At 42.8% G+C, this 20703-nt stretch overlaps 2 protein-coding genes across 15 annotated transcripts in view; one reads left to right on the top strand and one right to left on the bottom strand.

The window, feature by feature from the left end:
- Nucleotides 1–1682: 1682 nt before the first annotated feature.
- ddx10 (DEAD (Asp-Glu-Ala-Asp) box polypeptide 10) lies at nt 1683–6353 on the bottom strand. Its single transcript, XM_080881677.1, has 2 exons — nt 4895–6353; nt 1683–3927 (listed from the first exon to the last, which is right to left on the bottom strand). The coding sequence occupies exons 1-2, from the start codon at nt 6242–6244 to the stop codon at nt 2722–2724; spliced, it is 2556 nt and encodes an 851-aa protein (XP_080737803.1). The 5' UTR covers nt 6245–6353; the 3' UTR covers nt 1683–2721.
- Nucleotides 6354–8299: 1946 nt separating this feature from the next.
- Nucleotides 8300–20703, top strand: part of szt2 (SZT2 subunit of KICSTOR complex) — a 113938-nt gene continuing 101534 nt past the window's right edge. For 6 of the 14 annotated variants that reach the window (XM_080881671.1, XM_080881668.1, XM_080881670.1 and 3 more), the window contains exons 1-11: nt 8313–8550; nt 10408–10533; nt 10753–10926; nt 13061–13231; nt 13514–13636; nt 16953–17115; nt 18217–18323; nt 18499–18709; nt 19787–19957; nt 20047–20278; nt 20386–20515. In XM_080881671.1, the coding sequence (XP_080737797.1) occupies nt 8527–8550; nt 10408–10533; nt 10753–10926; nt 13061–13231; nt 13514–13636; nt 16953–17115; nt 18217–18323; nt 18499–18709; nt 19787–19957; nt 20047–20278; nt 20386–20515 (1632 nt within the window). In that variant the 5' untranslated portion in view covers nt 8313–8526. Of the gene's footprint in view, nt 8551–10407; nt 10534–10752; nt 10927–13060; nt 13232–13513; nt 13637–16952; nt 17116–18216; nt 18324–18498; nt 18710–19786; nt 19958–20046; nt 20279–20385; nt 20516–20703 lie in introns of all 14 variants that reach the window. The other 8 variants (XM_080881667.1, XM_080881672.1, XM_080881674.1 and 5 more) reach the window with 4 other exon arrangements.

Genomic DNA, 20703 nt, shown 5'->3' with positions numbered 1-20703 from the left:
AAGCTTCGGACGTCACTGATCACGTGACTCTGGCCAAACAAATCAAGCTTCGACACAGCGCTTCTGAAGCACCGGAGCGTCAGCTTCAAGCGGGCCGTCACTACCTTACAGTATAAAGTGCATCAATGCAACTAAAGTTGTGATTTGGCAGTATTTGAATAAAATGTAAATGTATTCAGCAGACCTCAGCGATCTAGATGTATGGTTGTAGTAACTCACTGATGCTGCTATTCATACTGTCATTATATTAATGCTGCTATCCTGTATATATGTACATACATGTTTGAGTACTTACGATTGTTTTTTTTGTACTTTTTATATTTTACATTTATATTTATTATTGAAACTTGCACTCCAATTTCATTGTACTCTGTACAATGACAATAAAGGCTATTCTATTCTATTCTGATGTCATTGGGTGAGAACATGGATTGTCATTTTCAAAGGTGATAGTTTCAGGTTAACAAAGAAATAAAATTAATCCACAAATTTGTTCAGAAACTTTTACACATACCAACCCTTCTGAAAGCAGCTGGCTTCCTTTTGTCCTCAGGTGTGTGTTTGGAAAGGCCCGAGACTGGGGGTAACAAGACCTTGATTATACTTCCCTAACCTTTCCCTTCGGTTTGCTCCAGGAGCTCCTTTTACTTTCACACATGGTAAGGAGAAGACAACTAGGTGAATATTGCTAATGTCTAAATTAACATCCACTCACAGTAAACTAAAAACATTTAGGTTTATAAGATAAATAAATATAAGTTGTTAACAGTTCTAAGGTTTTATTTCCAACACAGGCTGGCCCGTCCTCCTCTGTTTCTTCACCTTCAGCATAAACTGTCAGCTAAATATTACTCTGTAAACTCAGTAAAGGCTCCTTAAACAATAGTTTGTGCTGTTTCATTTAGCGTACAACATTAATCACTCAAACTGTTAAAATATAGGTTAAGCATCATAAATATAATTAAAATCACCCCCAGCTGCAACATTAAAGACTCAATAATTACGATTAAATATGACATGTATGATTCTCCATAATAGGTACATATGAGTTAAATACATTGTCAAGTGTTTAAACATGTAGAAATTCAGATGTTATTTTAGAGCAGTCAAACCAAATTATTGCATGTTGATAGAATAAAATAAAAGACGATTGCTTCATATTTGAATAAGAATCTGAAAGGATTTTTGAGTCTATTGCATGAATTGCTTTGTACGGGGAAATGTAGTGGAACAAAGCTAATTTGTTTTAAATCTACATTTGCACTTTTCCAATTAAGTCTCTTTTGTTCTTGCTCTGCATCACCCGGCCTCATTCTCAACACATAACAGCCCAAACACGTGCATAACCAAGGAGCTGCCGATCACTGAGATGAGCAGCTACTGGGTCACTTTAGCTCCACCTGCTGGACACATGTTGGACATGCAGGGTGTAGCGTCGCATCTGTGGAGCAAAATAAGTGGGAAATCTCAATGTAAATCAATCTGACTGTAATCCTGACATTCTTAATTTTTCACAGAAGTACATGTTTGTGAAAAACAGGCACACACCGAGAGAAGCACTTCAGCTGACTTTAGAGCAGGCTGATCCATCCAGGTCACTAGAATTCACTTGAAATTCCTGGAAATTTACCCCTAAAGTCCTTAAAGTTCAAACCAATGACAAGAAAACTTCAATGATTACAAATATTTTAATAGCATAACTCAATAATCAGACAAGTCAAAGTTGTGACTCTCAGACATGAAATTATATTCATGGATCAAGAAGAAGAAGAAGAAGAGGCCACGATTCCAGGGGTGAGCCAGGGAGCCACAGGGAACATCGGTGCATTAACTAAGCTGTTTAGTCCTTTTGGAGAAACACAGCTCCCCATGGATGCCAACCAGGCACCGCTTGTCCTCATCAGCAGCTCTGGCATCGTGGAGCTAACCTGTTCACATTTAACAGTGGACAGTGATTGAAAACGATCACCCCTCAGATACTAATGTGGGCATCAGAAAACAACTTCCTGTTTGGTTTTCAGTTGAAAAGTCACAGACTACCTTCCAGAAACGGTTTTATCCCACTATGAGTGCAATAACACAATGACCTAGTCTTAACCTCAGCAGCCTAATGGCCATTTTAGCCACTTGGGGAAAAGTAGAACTGATTTCAAATCCACAACAGTTTAAACATAATACATGTAAAATAAAGATGCACTCATTGTCCCTCTGCAGGACCTTCAGTAATGTTGCTGTCTCAAGCTTTATTGAGACTGACCAACCCCGAGCTCGTGTTTAAAGTCTGAAAGTCTGCATTACAAACTGGAATTGACTGTTTTACAGAGAAAGTTACACATTAATGGCACACCGCCATCTTTCTTCTGTTTTGAACAGCTGGGTCACAACTTCTGCCTCAAAGTGAGCTTTTATTTTTTGCTAATGTGCTCTAACATGACTGACTGGTGCTTCACTCTAGGAGCATGTTTGGCTCGTCTCTTTGCTATGACTCTGTTCTTGTGTAAGCCAATCAGGACGGGGCAACATTTAGCAGTGTTTCTTTCACACCCAATGGGATCAGTCCTGATAACGTTTGATGGCAGTTTCTGATTCGAAGCCTCTGGACTGAACAGTCACCTGCACGTCTGCACTGCAGAGTAAAACACTGGTCAGATTGAAGCTGCTGCAACAGCTTGAGTACTCCTCATTAGAACTGACGGAACCGTTCTGTTCTCTTTGGGTCATCTACCTTCGCCCACCCAGCAACTGTAAGACTAACTCCTCATCCTCTGCCAAAGAGAGACCAGTGTCCAGAGCTGTGTGCTCATCATCTTCATCGCTCACTTTCCTCCTCTTTCCTGCTGTATGCTTCTCATCCTCCTCTTCGCTGTCCTCCTCCTCTTCCTCTTCACTGCTGTGCTGCCGTTTAGACGACCCCATTTCCATCTCGTCCTCCTCATCCTCTGACGACGAAGAAGACGACGAGTGCACTTTGTCGGGATCTGGCAGGGCACTGGGGTCAAACTCGTCTTCGCTGTCATTGGCCAGGTAGGCCACGACCTCGTCCTCCTCGTCCTGGTCCCGCTTGCTTGCCTCCTTCCTGGCAGCCCTCTCCTTCAGCCGCTTCTCTCGGTGTTTGGCTTTCACCTTGCGGCTGTACTCCTGCTTATCAAACTCTTGATCTTCCCGCTTCAGCCTCTCCCGAGCCTTTTCCACATTGATTCCCGAAACGTCCTCCTCTTCTTGCTCCCCCTCATCCTCAGCAGTCACTGCTTGCTGGACTGGTGGCCAAAGCTGCACAGCCTCACCTTCTTCATTGAAAGTCACTTTGGTGTTTACCTGAAACTTTCTCTTGAGGATCTTTTTAGCTTCTTTGTACTTTGTCTCTTTCTCAGTTTTCTTTTCTGGGTCATTTTCAGGATCCTCTGGACTCTGCTGATCCTCCGTCAGATTAAAGACATCCTTTCGTTTGACTGTCAGCAGGTCCAAGTCTCGTAGATCATCATCATCATCGTCATCAGCGTCACCTGCACTCGGGGTTAATGTCTTGGACGTATCCAAACCTCCTTCATCACCACCGTCCTCATCCTCACTGGACTCGTCTGACTCCGAGTTTTGCCGCTCCTCACGAGAAACCTCTCCTTTCAGCTGGGCCTTAAATCTCCTCAGCTCTTCTTCTTCCTCAGACTCCTCCTCCTGCACTTCTTTCTCTACTTTCTGTGCCTGAGCTTTACTTAGGAACCGAACCCTTGGGGCCACAGCGAGGCCGAGGGACAAAGCGTACTCGTGAAGCTTGATCTTAAAGGCATCAAACACCTCTTTGTTCTTCATGAGGTACACCGAGCGCAGGTAGGAAACAAAACACCTCTGGGCTCGCTCCTTCTGCTCCTTCTCCTGAGCGAGGAAGGCCTCCAGCTTCTGCTGCACGTTCTGCAGTTTGTCTGGGTTCACCTGGAAGTAGCCAAACAATTAAGTTAATCAGATCTTATGTAATGTTTTGTGACTACACTTAAATCTGCCTGTTTGAAACCACATATAAATGTATATTAAATAAATGAACTATAATAAATATATTCTGAGGAGGTTTCTAAGACTAGTACAGCTCTGGGTGACGAGATGTGCGGACATAAAGGTTTTTTATTTTGCAATATTTGAAATATAAGTACCACATTAAGCTGTATCAGCAGTATTGGGTTTAGCATAATCATATTATATCTGCCTGTACTTGTTCCTAAATTTGAGTTGCTGTCACCACTGTGAGTCTTTTCACCAACTTTTCTGTCAGATTTGTAGTGATACTTAAAAAGTTATTTGACGTGTGCACACCTCGTTAGGACGGCAGTTTGTGCAGATATTAACAGTGTTATACTAACGTGTAGTGCCTACACTACTAAGCTGTAGTGCCTCTTCACCTCACTGTACAATACCTTGTGCAATACTTTTTGTAAATAGTCAACAGTGCAATAGACTCAATACTTGAAATGTGCAATTCACTTGTATTTTTATTTTTTATTCCTATTTATTCTATTTATCCCCTTTGTATATTTTATTTATATTTGTCTCTGTATTTATATATGTGTGTGTGTGTGTGTGTGTGTGTGTGTGTGTGTGTGTGTGTGTGTGTATATATATATAACAATTCTGTAACTGTAACTTCGGTCGTTGCTGTGCTTTTTTTTGGAAGTCGAATTTCCCAGAGGAACCCACCCGAGGGATTAATAAAGTTCTATCTTATCTTATCTTAATTCCTGGGGAGTAATGCAAAGTACTGTACCGAGGGTTTGAAATATCTCCTTCTAAATGGAGTAAAAACATCAAACAGTTATTTTACTGTTTTACATAAACCTACTGAACAGTGTGTGTGTGTGTGTGTGTGTGTGTGTGTGTGTGTGTGTGTAATGGGTAGATGATGTCTCACTTGTATCTTGTTGATGGGAACTTTCTTCTCCTCCAGCTGCTTCACCATGCCTTTCTCCTCCGAGGGCAGCAGCAGCAGCAGGGCCTCTCCACCCTCCTTGTACCTGGCCGTCCGGCCCACCCTGTGGATGTATGTGTCGGCGTCCTCTGGACAGTCAAACTGCAGCACCCAGTGGACGGCAGGGAAGTCCAGGCCTCTGGCAGCTATGTCGGTGGCAAAAAGCACAGCGTTTTGCTTCTTGAGGAAGTCGTTGTACACCTCCACCCTCTTCATTTGCTGCTGTTTTCCATGCAGAGCCAGGATGGGCATGCCTGGCCGGAGACGGCAGAAAGCTCGGAACAGGTACTGCACCTCCTTGCAGCAGGCGAAGAAGACTATGATCTTCTTCTTTAGGTGGCTCCTAATGAATGAGTAGAGCATGTTGACCTTCTGGTGGAGCTCACACACGATGTAGTTCTGCTCCAGCGTGGCTGGCGTGCTGAACTTGGCTTTTTCGTGCACCCACACATACTCCGGATCTTTGAGACTGAGCCGGCCCAGGTCTTTGACTGATTTGGTTTGCGTGGCAGAAAACAGCAGAGTCTGCCGGGACTTGGGGAGATTCTCCACGATGGCATTGAGCGTATCTGCAAAGCCCATGTCCAGAATGCGGTCTGCCTCATCCAGGACCAGCATGTGGAGGTCGGACGCGTGGAAGGTGGCCGTTTCATCCATGTGCTGGAGGAGTCGGCCCGGGGTGCAGATGACAATGTTGGTACGGTGAATCCTCTCACACTCGCTTTTCAGGTCTTTTCCGCCGATGATGAGCCCTGCAGAAAACTCGTGGTTCCTGCCCACCTTGCGCAGGACTTCAAAGGTCTGGTAGGCGAGCTCTCGGGTGGGAGAGATGATGAGAGCACCGAGGCCGTCCATGGAGCTCCATTGCTGGCGGTAGAGACACTCCAGGACCGGTATGAGAAAGGCTAAAGTCTTACCGGAGCCAGTTTTAGCCGCACCGAGAACATCTTTCCCCTGCAGAGCGAAGCCGATGGTCTGCCGCTGGATCTCCGTAGGCTGCCGATACTGAGCCTCCTGCAGGCCCAGCAAGGTCTTCTTAGAAATGGGGAAGTCGGAGAACTTGACAACCTCCTTGAGGTTGATTTCTCCATACCTGCTCACCAGCTTATCGATGTACTCTCGTTCTACCTGCCACTCGGGCTTCTTCTTCTGCGCCCTCTCTTGCTTCACTCGTGCTTTGGTCCGGTTGTACTTTTTCTTCCATTTCTCGAAGTTTCTGACGGGGTCGACGCTCGCTTTCATCTTTTGGGGTTTCGGTTTTTTCCCAACAGGATTTGGGCCTTTTTTCTCCATGACTAAAGACGAGAATCGCAGCAAGATCGAGTCAAAAACACACACGCTGGACTCTAGATAAACAGCATGGAGAAGCCTGCTCGCCGTCGCGTGTTGAATGACGTAGTCATCCCGCGACTCAAATCTTTAACATGGGGAAGCTTTGCCCTGAACTTCATTTGACAGGCAGAACTGCAAAATATTTATTTATGTATTTAAATGTATTCACAGCGCTGTGTAAAGACAACGGGCGAATAACAAAGACAGAAGTGGGTGCAAAGGTCAGCATAATTCCGCAGTGTTGAATATTTTTACCGTCAAAGGTGGCAGCTGCCTTGGCCAGCTTCAGCCATCCTTCAGAAAACGTGTAAAAACAACAGTTGTGGTTGTCATTCTCACAGAGGACTCACGTATTCACATCCAAATTAAACCACGATGTTGAGTTGTGTAAATCTCATTTCGCTGCTTCTTTTGAATCTTCTTTCACTTTAGGGGTTTAGGAGGTGGAAACATACTTTCTCCTTATTATTTAACATCCTCGACACCAAATTCCTTCAGAATATAATTCAACTTTTTGGGTTAACATATATTTCAGTGATTTGACTGCTGCAAATCAGAATTCCCACTATATGTCTAAAAAAATCCCCTAACCTTCGCATTTGACCAGGTCCTCACCTTTCGCTATAGAAATATTGTTTGTAGCACAACACATGGAGTTTGCGTGTTTTCCACATATTTTCCTAGGTCCTCCCACAGATATGCGTGATTGACTCTATAGTCTTGAATGGTAGTATATCTCTATGTTTAAGACCCATGACAGTTGGCAGCCTTTCCAGGGTTTACCTTCTCTCTCACTCTATGATATCTTGTTACCCTTCAGCCCACCAGCTACCCTGAACTGGACAAGTGGAAGAAAGTGGATGGACAGAAAGATAGCCCAATTTAAAATCAAAATGTTTAATAAAGCAGGGTATGGTGTAGGGTAGGTCTGCCTTGGGACCGTAGTTGCTGTTGTATGGGTGTGCAGTGGTTCTTGGTGTCACAATTACATGAACTTATTATGTCAGTGTTTGTGTCACTGAAGTAGCATCAAAACTCTGAGTCTTCACAGCAGGACCTCACCTGAGTGCATCACAGTGACTCTGTGGTTTAGCCCTGTGGCAGACTGGCAACCTGTACAGGGTGTATTCTGCCACTTGCCCTGTGGGATCTGGGATAATGTTCAATGTTCACAGCTAGAGTGGAAAAAACAACTCAAAGAGTGCGAGAAGCAGAAAATATTGTCTTCAATCCATCATTTGTTTTCAACAGACATGATATACAACAGACCTAACGAGCACTAACAGTCTGCTTCTCTATTCACATTTCAAAAACTCCTTCAAAAACTTTTTTGCGTATAAGTATCAACTGCTTTTTATTCAGCTTTCACAGCCATCTTATCCACCTCCAATTATTCATAAAGAGCATGCCACAGGCAAAATATGGCAGCAGTAACAGTTCCGCTATAATTTCTTTATTAAAATCATGAAAATCAATTCTGTGTCAGAGAAAATCTAAGAATGATGTTATTGCTGGAGATAGTCCTCGTTTATAAAGTTTGTAAAATGCCCCATTAGTGCTGTGCCATACTGCAGATTTTATTTGGTATCACTCTGATACCAAGCAGGGCCAGTATTGCTGATACCAGTACAGATAGTGGTACTTTGAACTTATAAAGGCAGCTCGTGTTGTGGAGAACAGTTTGTGAGCTTTTTATGTATTTTCAAACTTCTATGAAGACCTGCAATGTAAATGTGCCTGTCTTTAAAGGACTTTGTGTTTGTAGCCTGTAGCACATTTATAAGACAGAAGTCTTATAAAGGTGCTACAGGCTACAAACAGCATAGACCTGAGAGTCAAAAAAACATCATATGTCACAGTGCATGTTTGATGTTTATTTTTTTAATTTCTAAAAAATAATTCATTTAACACATGTAAATATTTATATGTATAAATCTTATCACTCTTTCTAGTATTGATCCGATACCAACACCAGCATCGACACTATCGTTTCGACCCGGTCACCTGTAGGTCCCGCTACAGCCCAGCAGGTGGCGGTAAGACCGCAGAGTTTGGACGTCAACTGCGCGAAAACAAGAAGACGAAGAAGAACATGTCGACGCTGGTACCGCTCTACAAGCACCTGATCAGAAGAGAAGACAGATGATAAACAAGTACTAATACAGACCACTTTGCACAACACAGAGTGGATATCCGTCGGCCGAGCCTCGCCGACACCCTGCAGCTCTTATGCTAAACACGGCATGGCAGAGAGACCGGACAATGAGGTAACAGTCAGGGTAGCACTGGTTAGTAAAACATGCCACATTTTAACTTCGTGCTCTTAACACCCAGAAGTCGTTAAAGTCCCTTTTAAAGTGAAGCATGAATTTAAATAATCCACAACAGAGAGGCAGAGCTGTTACGTGACGTCTGCAGACGAGGAGAAACTTGTGATAGCTGCACAGCTACACGACTACAGGAAGCTAGCAGCAACTGACAAACTGGAAGTAAACACGAGTCACATTAGTCAGAAGGTTTAAGTTAATTTTGCTGAGTTTCTGGCCTGTTAGCAACTCGGCGATACGTGCCTGCAGATTACAGAGCCAAATAAAACTTTCCTTCAGCATTAAAATAGGCAAAAGGGTTAACGCTCCGCGTGTGTTCGTTAGGAAACAGCTAAAAACATTTAGCCCACATTATGTATTTACAATAAATACAAATGCAGTTTTATGAAGTGAAATTTTAACATGAAAGTCCAGTATCTCAAAATACCAGCTAGCTAAAAGATTGACTATTATATGTTATTTAAAGGCAAGCTGTACATTTGTACTGTTGGACTCTGCAGGAGGAAAGGTGGAGAAGAGCCTGCAGGCAGAGTGCAGCGGGTGGGGACGAGTGTCACGGGTGATTTTTGACAGATGGATAGCAGCAAGAGATAAAGGGAAGATTCCTAAGATGTTAGTTAGACCTGCTATTATGCACTGACAGAAAGACGTGAGGCCGACCTGGAGGTGGCAGAGCTGAAGATGCTACTGAAGATTTTTGTTGGGAGCGACCAGAATGGACACAGGGACAGCTCATGAGTGGTTTGGAGTAAAGTTAATGAGGCAGAGCTGAGATGGTGCAGAGGAGGGAGAGTGCATGTGGAAGGATGTTGAAGATGCAGCTGCCAGGCAGGAGGAAAACCAGAGATGATTCATTGATGTAGTGAAGGAGGATATGCAGAGGACTGGTGTGACTGAAGACGATGCTGTTGAATTATAATTACTTCTTATTTTATTTGTATATAAGTAATGTGGAAGCTACAGCTAATGTTGATCAATATACTGCTGAGTGTTGTAATCTATAACTATGTGTAATGATGCACAAATATGTAGGCTAACATTGTTATTCTTAGATATGGACCCTGCTGACTGCCAGTCAGCAAAAAAGCTCACACTTACTCTGGCCTATGTTTAGCTGTTACATCAGTTTAGCATTGGCAAAATGTTGAATTGTGGTGTAATAAAAACCTGAAGCAGAACAAAAGAACATCAGCACAAAACGTGGTATCAGCCAGATGGTGTTTTAAACAAAGGTAATGATTTCAAACTTGGTGAAGCTTTTATTTGGATTATTTAAATGATAATACTAAAGATTTTACGGTACATTGAAGCACAACAAAACTGATGAAAATGATGCACAACAGCCAGAAAAGCAAATAGGAAAAATGACATATCAAATTAAATGCAAAATTAAAATATAGTTAAAAATGAGAGTCGGTGCTGTTCACAGAATCACACCTGTTAACAATTAAAGCTAAAACTGAAAAGGTGAGTTTTTAGTTTCGATTTGAAATCTGTTGCTCTGGAGTTTCTGCGCTGGGACCTCTGAAACATGGAGTGAAAGTTGTGACCCTACTGCTCTCCTGAACTGTGATATTGGTAAATACTTTCATATTACCTTTATAGCCACTCTTGCTAGTTTAAATAGAATAGATCACATAGATCTGTTCTACATGGACATGCTTATATTAGAAAATATGGTCTTTATTATTCCTGAATAATGCTGCCATCCAGTGGGGTTGGGCATCCTCAAACCCTCTCTCGCTCATACAGATGTGTGAACATCCCACATTTATGATTGTGCATGTTGTTGTTAAGGTGGAGGAGGCTGACCACATCTACCTGCTCATGAAAGAGGACTACCGGATCTCTAGGAATGTGCGACTGGCGTGGTTTCTTAGTAAACTTAACCAAATCATCTGTCCGGCTTCAAAGCCTGAAGTGGTGAGTTTCCTCTCCTGTCCTCATGATGGCCCAGCAGCACCAAGATCAAGATTGGCACCCTTCTATTATTATCCTTGTATATGCCACCGATGATTAGATGGTGGCTGCACTGTGACAAATTAAAGGAAAAATGGAGAGCTATTTTAACATTGTAACTGCTGTTCTGATTGGTCTCTAAAAGCTACTGCAAATCATATTTCCTCCCACTTCCTGTTGTAGCTGCACTCTGAAAATGAACTGGACCTGCTTAGCATCTTACCTAAAGGATGGCAGCCAGATATCTCCCCAACTTCACACCCATGCATACTGATGCCTTCCACCCGGGCCACCTTCCTGGCCCGGAGGTACCGCTTCATCATCGAGCTGGACCTGAGTCCCTCCACAGGGATTGTGGTAAGTCTTAAATGCACTGTCTCCTGAATGAGTTCAAACAATATTAAAAAGTGCTTAGTGCAAGAATAGATGTAATATTTAAGTTTGTTATGATTATTTGCTGTGTAAATTATTCATAGTGGACAATCCATTTGTCTGCTTGTCTTATATCAAGTACATCACGTCTCTTTCTGGCTCCTGAGTGTCTCAGTGTGTTTCCATTTGTAGTCAAGAAGGCTTTTAATTTATTCAGACGCTGTTAGAAGAGCAAAGAAATTTAAATTTTGTGAATGAATTTTGCAAATGGTAAATATTTGATCGCTTAAAGTGCTTTTTCTTACTCCAGCTGCCTCTTTATTTAACATTGGGGACAACCTGGGGTTCAGTATGTTGCTCAAGGATACTGCAGATGACCCGCTCTGCCTTCTGAGCTCACAATCATTTGCTGCTCTGACTCGCAGACGAAGCACCTCATTAAGATTTAGATTGTTCACTTTTAGTTGGTTGAATGTGAATCGTGCTCGAGCTGTTGCTCAGTGGGATGTTGCTACTCCGTACTGAAACCTCTCACAGAAAACTGGATGCATGGCCATCCATGCATGTGAAGCAGCACTGCATGGTGATCCAATGAACTCTTACCAAGTGCAATCACAAGGATAGAATTAAAGTCTGAAAGCACAGAACTGAGACTGTTGTTGTGCTGCTGAATGTGTTCCTCAGTCTTCACATTTGACCCTTTTTATATGAGACAGCACAGAGTATTCTGTAAATGCACACGCTGCACTGTTGAACCATATCGTTGCATAAGAGAAGGAGCTCATGCAGTTCAGAGGTTTCAGGTCCGCTTCTCTCAGCATGTCTGGTAACATATGGACAACGGATGGACTTATTTGCTTCTTTGTTAGCATGAAGCCCATATCTGGAAAACTGTTAAGCAGTTACCTACAGATAAGAGATATCCTTATATGGTGTAAAATAAGAACTTATTTTTAAGTGCCTTAAACCTGCACGACTTCAAATTGGAACCTCGGGTTGCAAAAAGTATTAATTCCTTTAAATTACAACCTCAGTAAGAGATTTTTCATAAATTTATGTAGTTTATAAATTCACCTAATGTTAAAGGTCCCTATTCCCATGTTGACGTCCAACATAACAGTTTGTCAAATCAAAGTTGCAGACCTGTCTGCTGTGGTGAACCCTGCTGATTAAGAGCAGCTAGAAGAAGCTTTAGGGGCCGTGTGTGTTCTCTTTGGGGATTGTGGCTTCATCCAACAGTCCAAAGACATGCGTAGGGTTAAATTAAATGGGTTGAATGTAAGTGTGACTGGTGGTCTGTCTCTATATGTTAGTCCTGTGACAGACTGGCAACCTGTGCAGGGTCATGACAGCTAGGATAGCCTCCAACATCCACTACTCTCAGCTGGATAAGCAAGTGAGTAAGTAAGTAGATGGATGGATCTTCTAGAGTCAGAAAGCTGAATAAAGGAGGGTTTGCTTTAGTGTGGGTGTGGCTTGTGACTGAAGTTGTATGAGTGCCATGTTTCTTTGTTTCACAGTTACATCAGTGCTGTTTGTTACGTCAGCAGTTTGCTAAAGTAGTGCCAACACAGATGTTCCAGTCTTCACAGCACAATGTCATCTAACATGTGAGTGACATCACAGTGATGTCATCACAGTGATGTCATCACAGTGATGTCATCACAGTGATGTCATCACAGTGATGTCACTCACATGTTGCCTTTAAAAAACAGTTAAGATAAGGCCTTCCTGCAAAGCCTCATCCTGAACTTCCACATCAGCCTGATGTTAATGTTAAAACTGTTATTCTCAGTGTGGTGAAAATCCATCAGACCGGCTCTTCAGTCTGCACAGCAGAGCTTCTGTGCACAGAGCACCACTGGTTGAGTCAGCTCCACTAGTAACAGACTTTAATTCAAGTTTAACGTTTTTTTGACGTAGACCTGGGCTCTCACAGTGGCTTCATTGATGCATGTAAAGAACATGTGTTCAGTTCAATATAAAACCTCTGCCTAAACTGGGCAGGTATGAATGTCATAGACTGAGGGAAACAGCTCGCACTGAGTCCTGCCTCTGGTGTACAATATGCCAGATCATTTGGTGTCTCTGTGTTACACGTTGGTTTTGTGTCCTGCAGGATGACAGCACAGGCGAGATGATCTTTGATGAGGTCTTCCACGCCTTGTCCAGGTGTCTGGCTGGTCTGGTTCAACCATTCAGAGTCCCTGGAACAGATCGATTTTTCAAGCCTAAGATCTTCATCACCATCCTTGCATATTCCTCCATCATTGGCCTCCCTTCACATCAGGTAATGACTGTAATTTACTTTAGTCATAAAAATGAATGAAACAAATGTCTTCGAGAGTAACTTAACGCCAAGAAAAGCAGAGTTTCTCTCTCCAGCACGTGTTTATTGCCCAGCCCACATTGGTGTGGAGTGCTTCACGCTTACTTTAATCTCTGTCTTTACTATGTTTGACTACATTTCAGCCACCAAAGCACACGTTGGGTTAGTTTCTGTGGGAGATGTTAGGCTGCTGTAGATGTTTGTGCAGTTCTCTGACGGTCTTTAATCTTTTGTTCCCTGCAGGTTTTGGTCCAAGGATGCCAGCTTGATAAAACAGACCTGGATGAGTTCTTGCATCACATCTACCAGCAGCTCAGAGCGTTGGAGAGTAGCATCGCAGAAGTCCTGCATCAGCAGCACGAACAGGCAAGTGCACACTAGCAGAAATGACACTGTGCTAGCAAGAATGCTGTAACTATTAGAGAAACACTGCAAGTGTAAAAGCTCTCACCAGCACCCTGTAAAGCTCCACCGTGCCTTACAAGCAAAAATAAAACAACATCCTACTTTATCAGACTAGATTAGCATCGCTCTTCAGTTTGACCCCGAACATCCTCTCCACGATTGGCTTCCAACCACAAGCACCTGTTGTATCCATGGTTACCAAAAACAGCATGGGTGTGATACTTTAGCCAACTGCGGCAGGTTTGTTACGCCCATGGGATTCACTTGTGACTAGGGATGGGTATCGTTTAGGTTTTATCCGATACCGGTGCCAAATCGGTACTTTTGAAACGGTGCCGGTGCTTAAACGGTGCTCAAACGGTGCTTAAAGAATGGAGAACACAAAATTGGTTCAAAAACCTCTCATGTTCAGCTGTTTTTTTGTAAAAAGATAACAATGTTAGCCTTTTCTGCAGCTATGGGGCATATATGGTATCACTCTTGGCTGGAAGCAGTGCTTAAACAATGGAAAAAACAAACTTTGTCCAAAAACCTCTCATGTTTAGTAGGGCTGAACGATTATGGAAAATAATCTAATTGCGATTTTTTTTGCCCCAATATTGCGATTGCGATGCGATATGCGATTATTTTTTAAGGTCTTTGTCTTCTGTATTATTAAACAAAGACAAGCAATACATCATATAGTATGGCCAATACTATATTACATTAATTTTAAACTGTTCTTTCCTGGAAGACAGACCTCTGTTATGATGACATGAGGTGATGCATGAATTGATGACTGACATTTTTATTTAACTTCTTCAATCACAACAGTATATTTGAACATACACAATAGTTTATTTTTAGCTTACAAACATCTGAGCATAAAGTGCTGACAAGGAACCCTGGTGTAAACATTAAAATGAAAGTCAGTACAATGTGCAGATTGCAGAAATATACATAAACAAAATCAGTGGCTTTACCACACTCAGTTTTTCGACATCTGTGAACTACTAGACAGTCATTCAATTAAAAAATAATATTAAATAAATAAAACTAATAAATAAAAAATACACACATCTTACTGATCTCTGCAGTCAGTAACATTACACATAAAGTGCAAACATAATAGCAATTGTATAAACACACACACAAACACGCCTTTAAAGTTTAAAGGCGTGAAATTGGACGGTCTAGTTCTGATTAGCGTCACCGCTGTCTCGGTGGAGTTTAATAAACTCGGCCGTCTGCTTCTTGCTATCTAAAATATAACCAGACACTGGTGTAAATTCTCGACTGTCTCATACTTCTGTTTAATAAGTTTTCTGTTTGACGTTTAGTCAGCTGTGTGAAAACCAAGGAGGAACCCACCCGGGGGATTAATAAAGTTTTATTTTATCTAATCTAATAACTTTAATCTCAGCCAAACCGATTTACTCACGAACAAACAAAACACTGAAAAAAGCCCAACAATAACATTTTTAGGTTGTCTAAGTGACTTATATATTACGTTTAACCCGAGCAGCGAAACTCCGCGGTGATCTGAAAATGATGTGCCGGGAGTTGTGCCGTTCTCGGCCGCATCAGTAACCCTGGAGCTCCCGGCTAGCTGTCGAGCTGGTGGGTAGCAGACGCCTCTGAAAACGTCGAAGCACTTTTGCAAATATGGGATATCTTGATAAACCGAGCAGATATTTGATGTTTACACAGCTACTTTCTCGCCTGAAAATATTTTAAAAGTTTATTTTGTGACCCAGAAAGATTAGTATGAGTAATTTTAAAACTTAGTAGCGGCCGCCATTGTTGGAAACTGGAGTTTGGCTGGGCCGCGCTATGAATTCTGGGATATGGTAGTAATTTGGACAGCCTTCGGCGCGTCGCTGTGACGTAATCGGTCTACAAATGCGGCCTCAGGAGGATGCAGCCCATGAATTTGGACATGTCCAGAGTATAATCGCAGCCTTTGCGGTTAGAAAATTGCACTTGATCATGTCGCGATATTATCGCAAATGCGATATATCGTTCAGCCCTAATGTTTAGCTGTTTCCCACTTTTTCTTTGGTCATTTTAGCCTTTTTGGCCAGGGTGAAGGGAGCATCTGCCATCAAATAAGAAGACAGCTGCATGTAGCTATGATGATGTTTGCTAGTTCACCTTACATGCATTAATGTAATAACGTGGTTAGCCTACTCAACGTAAATTACACACGAACAACATTAAGCTACTCACGCAGAGAAGAACGGCTGCTGCTGCATCATCATCCTCATCATTTCTGCTACACTGGCAGGGCTAGGGGCCAGGACTCTCCTCTTCGGGTTTTTGGGGGATGTTGCTAACTCCGGGTCGATAACAGGCACCACACCCGCAGTAGATGTGCTCGGTGTGAGGTCTCGCAGCAAGCTATCAAATACGGCGCATTTCTTGGCTTTAAAAAAACGCTATGCGTCGCCAGGTGTTTCATCAGATTCGAGGTGTTACCTCCTTTGACAGTATCACAGTATCAGCTTAAAGCACTTGTTGCTGCTGAGTTTGCATCTTTTGCTGTGAAGTACAGCCAGACTTTGACCGCTTCGCCTTGGACATTTTTAATCTGTAGCTCTGCTCTAAAAGAACGTACGTACCTGGACCCGCCTACTATCCTCGGAAACGTAAAATGATTGGCTAGAAGTGAAAAAAAAGCACCGAAATAAAGCACCGAAATGTGCGCTGCTTTTCGGTCTGGTTACTACTGTTTATGTCAGAACCGGTGCCATCATGGGACCGGACACCGGTACCCATCCCTACTTGTGACCCCTGTTTGTAGCAGGTCATTGTTTTTAAGAAAAAGATCTTCTGTCAAAGATCTTTATTGAATGGTTCATTTTGGGAAGAAGGGCCAGACTTTAAACAGCTATGTCTGAGTCTTTTTGTGGGTCGACTGATTATGCAGGTCAGTAAAATATCGTCTCTCATCACACGGCTGATGATCCCAGGGGAGCGAGTAGCTGATATCCTGATATGTTAACAAACACACAATTCCCTGCTGACATTATTCACTGTTATTTGCTAGAAAACAAACAGGGGCAGACTTTGCACTGCATTCAGTGCGTCACCTTGTCCACCTATGAAAGCACATGTTGTAACTGCCCTCAGCAAAGTGAACTAAAAGCTCCTCCACCTGGGGGCAGCTTGTGAGTCTACATCAAAGCGTGTCACAGTTTAATGCTGCTTTATAAAGAATGAGTGTGGCATTAAATCCTGCCTTCTATGTTGTGCATTAAATGTGTCCTAACACATTTATATTTCCTTTGCTTCTTAGTGCGTGGAGCCGTCACAGAACTCAAGTGACCAGAGCAGCGGCTTGGACGAGCACCCCCACCGGACGCAAAGTGTTTCCATGGTGTCAGCTGAAATGGGGCTGGTCAGCATGGTACGCCAGGGCATCCTGGCCCTTCAGCTGCTGCCTCCCAACTCCAGTGCAGGTTGGTGAAGTTACACTTCAAGTATCAGAGGTGTTATTTAGCAGTTTCTCTTTCGTTGTCGTGCCTTATTTAAAAAACGTCTCTTCTAAGAACAAATCTGTTTTTATGCAGATGATTTTGCACTTGACATCCACAGATCAAGAGAACTGTTTCCTCAGAGCCCAAAAGGTTGATTCTGTTCATCTGGACGTTTTCAGTGGGGGAGGAGTTTCGTCACTAATCTCAGCTGACTGCAGGTTTCAACCTTATAAACAGCACATTTCTGTGAAAAGGGAACGACCACCTCTGAAGCAGAGGGTGCATCTGTCTCCATCTTACATGCTGTGATTGCAGCCGTTCCCCACCTCTCTGTGAATGGGACTCATGGACATTGATCAGTGGTGATGAGGATTTGCATAATTATGATGAAGGTGACCTCCCAGCCCATTGTTCCTTCAGTGGGCTGGTTTCAGTCATTATGCAAATGTCCTGTTTATAAGATTGAAACCTGCAGTCAGCTGAGACTGAAGACGTGAAAACGCTGATGAAGAGTATCAGCCTTTTGGGATCTTCTTACCTGGATGATTGTTTCCTCAGAAATAACCGTTAACATCTGAAAGCACACAGTACTCCATCAGATATTACTGATGTTGTTTTCCTGCTGTATGGGTCAACTTATTGATCTGATGTGAACCACTGAAGTCACACATCTGGGACTTTGTCATGGCTTCCTTTATTCTGCAAGCCAAGAAACTGTTGTTTTTATTGAGTTTATGACATGATTGAGTGCACACTCTCAGACAGGTTAAATCACTGATGCACTCAGTTTCTCTTCTGTAAAATGACAGGTGTACTTATGAGAGAAATAAAAATAGAGAGGTTGAAACTCTGCGTGCATTTGTTTTTTAACGTTAAGTTTCATTGATGAACAAGTAAATGCAGTCGCATAAAGCACACATAAGCTTCCTGTAACTTTTAAAGGTTTTTAATGAATGGTTTTGTACCACATGACAGTCATTTACGTGACGATCCTGGAGCGATGGATATAAAGTTGCCAGTGCTTTACAAAGAAGAATAAACTTGGAACACCGACTCCTTTCTTTACTTGTCTTTCTGTCAAAGGCATCATTATAATCACGGACGGGGTCACGAGTGTTCCTGATGTGGCCATGTGTGAAACCCTGCTGAACCAGCTCCGGAGTGGAACCATCTCCTGCTCCTTTGTACAAGTAAAGACAAGAATCTAACTCTGTATTCTGAATATACATTTTTGTGTGCAAGAACTGTTATCTAAAGCAGTCACAACAATCGTTTTCCACAATAGAAGTGATGATGATTATTATTTAAAGATATTTAGGGGATTCTCCAGCTGCTCGTCTCTGAGTCCTGTTTTTGCATGCACAGGTTGGCGGGGCGTACTCCTACGACTGCAGCTTTGGCTATATCCCCAACGTCGAGCTGATGAAGTTCATCTCATTAGCCACTTTTGGCTCCTACCTGCCCAGCTGTCCTGAAGTGGACCTAAACAGCGAGGAGATGAATGCCTACCACAAAGCATTTCTAACATACTCCTTCCTCAAGAGCCCCGAGTCCATGAACTCAGAGTATTTCTGTGGTGAGACAACGATGTACAAGTCTGATGCTAGTTTTTTCATCAGTCCTGTGAGCACTGGTTCAGTGACAGGATGCAACACAAATGAGCTCTGACAGTTTTTAAAACGGTGCAGAATCTAAATATTTATTCTTTGTTTTGAAACACAAAAGCTGTGTTTTTTATTGTTAACGTTTTTTTGAATCCTCAGTCTTAATGACTCATTTTACATGAATATATGAGCGTTCCCCCATCAGGCCTCACAGGACAGCACTCTGGTTGACACCACTGGTACCAAACGACCGGTACCGGTGCGTGAGTCGTTTGGTACCGGGCTGCGAGACTTGAGGCTCCGGTGTGAAGTTTATGGTTTTCAGGGTTTTTATCGTTAGCTCTGGTTCCCTGGGTCTTTCCTGTGTTGTAGTTGTGTCTTATTTTGAAAGAAATATTTACGCGTTACCATAGTGACCAGAGAGCATTAAGGGGCAGAGAGGAGGATGTTACTCTCATGTTGTTGGTGCATTTCAGGAGGACGCTGCTAATAAAGTTACACAGTGAATTAATATTTATTATTATATTTACAAAACACCACAGTTTTTGTCTCGGTCGCATCATTTTATTATGTTGTATTTATCCGCGACACCTTAAAGGCCGGTCTGTGAAAATATTTTCTGACATTAAACCGTCTGTGGAGCAAAAAAGGTTGAGGAGCGCTGATTTACACCAAGCCTTTTTTACATTTTACTGTCAGTTTTTACAGAAAAGCAGCTGCTGAATTATAATATTAATCTTAAGCGTATCACAAATACAAGATATGTTGAATTCTCTTAGTTCCATAGATTGTTAACAGTTACTTACCTGGGATCTCTTTAGCTACATTATATGAAAAACCAGTTATATTTCAGGTCATATGAAGGAATACATAGAATTACAAAAATGTCCGAGGAGTTCAAACACTGCTGCATTTATCGCTAGTCCTCTTGCTCTTCATTGTCAGCTTATTAGCGTTTGTAGGCCATAATCTCTTTATTGTTAGTGATGAAGACGATAGTGATGGTTCTAATCATCATGACACATACTAACTGCTTCTGTTTTTTGTAGTTTCCCAGCACAAGCTGTTCAACGAGCACCTGGTGTCGGCCAGTGGAAACCCTGCTCTGGTCATGAGGAGGAAGAAGCACACGGAGAAGGAGGTCCATGCTCATCTAATCAGCGTGCTGTCTGTGAGACTGAGAGAGGGCTACACCATCACTGACATCAGCCTCACTAAAGGTAAACGGCTGTGTGTCTTTACTAACATCTCACACCAAGTCAGGAAAACTGAATGTTTGTGTTGAGACTGAAGCTGCTGGTGACATTAGGTGGGACTCAGCTGGAGGTGAAGCTCGTGCTCTTATGGAAACACAACATGCACATTGAGTATCTCGCGGCTGCCTCCTGGCCACTGGACCCCTCCAAGAGAACCACCAGAGTGGAGGTGACGATGGAGGGGAGCTACGACATCTTGCACGACATCAGCTGCACCCAGAGGAAACCCATCACCAGCCAGTACCGCACCTCTGTCATCCGGCGCTTCTGGAACACACTGCAGAGGTACGACATGAGGACTGGAATCTGGTTTCCAGTTAGAGACTCTGTGCGATCCCACCATCATGTAGCCATATTGATATGAAAATCCATGTGCTGTTTGTCCTTTCCAGCATCAACCAAACTGATCAGATGTTGGTGCACCTGCAGTCGTTTAACTCGATGCCTGAGAACTACATGATTCCTGAGAGCACCAAAAATGGAGTTCCCCTGTTCTACATCCCTCCTGGCTCCACCACTCCGGTCAGCCTTGTTGCTATACTTCACACTATGTTGGGAACTTACCAACTCTTATGATCTGTGTTGGTGCAAGGTTTAAAAACTCTGTGTGTCACAAAGTGTTGCTTTTGCGTAGTTGCATTTTTTCTTGGGAAACTTTCATCCCGAATGCTCCTAAATCCTGCAGATTTATGAAGCAAGACACCAGAATG

Source organism: Rhamphochromis sp. 'chilingali' (assembly GCF_963969265.1).
Source record: "Rhamphochromis sp. 'chilingali' genome assembly, chromosome: 5".
In the NCBI taxonomy this organism is placed as follows: Eukaryota; Metazoa; Chordata; class Actinopteri; order Cichliformes; family Cichlidae; genus Rhamphochromis; species Rhamphochromis sp. 'chilingali'.
This window is presented reverse-complemented; position numbering and strand designations above follow the sequence as displayed.

Excerpts from the sequence above, each read along its gene's own strand:
- ddx10 (XM_080881677.1), bottom strand. The coding sequence starts at position 6,244 with ATGGAGAAAAAAGGCCCAAATCCTGTTGGGAAAAAACCGAAACCCCAA. Across the intron at positions 3,928-4,894 it reads TTCCCATCAACAAGATACAA|GTGAACCCAGACAAACTGCA; the intron begins GTGAGACATCAT and ends GGCTACTTCCAG.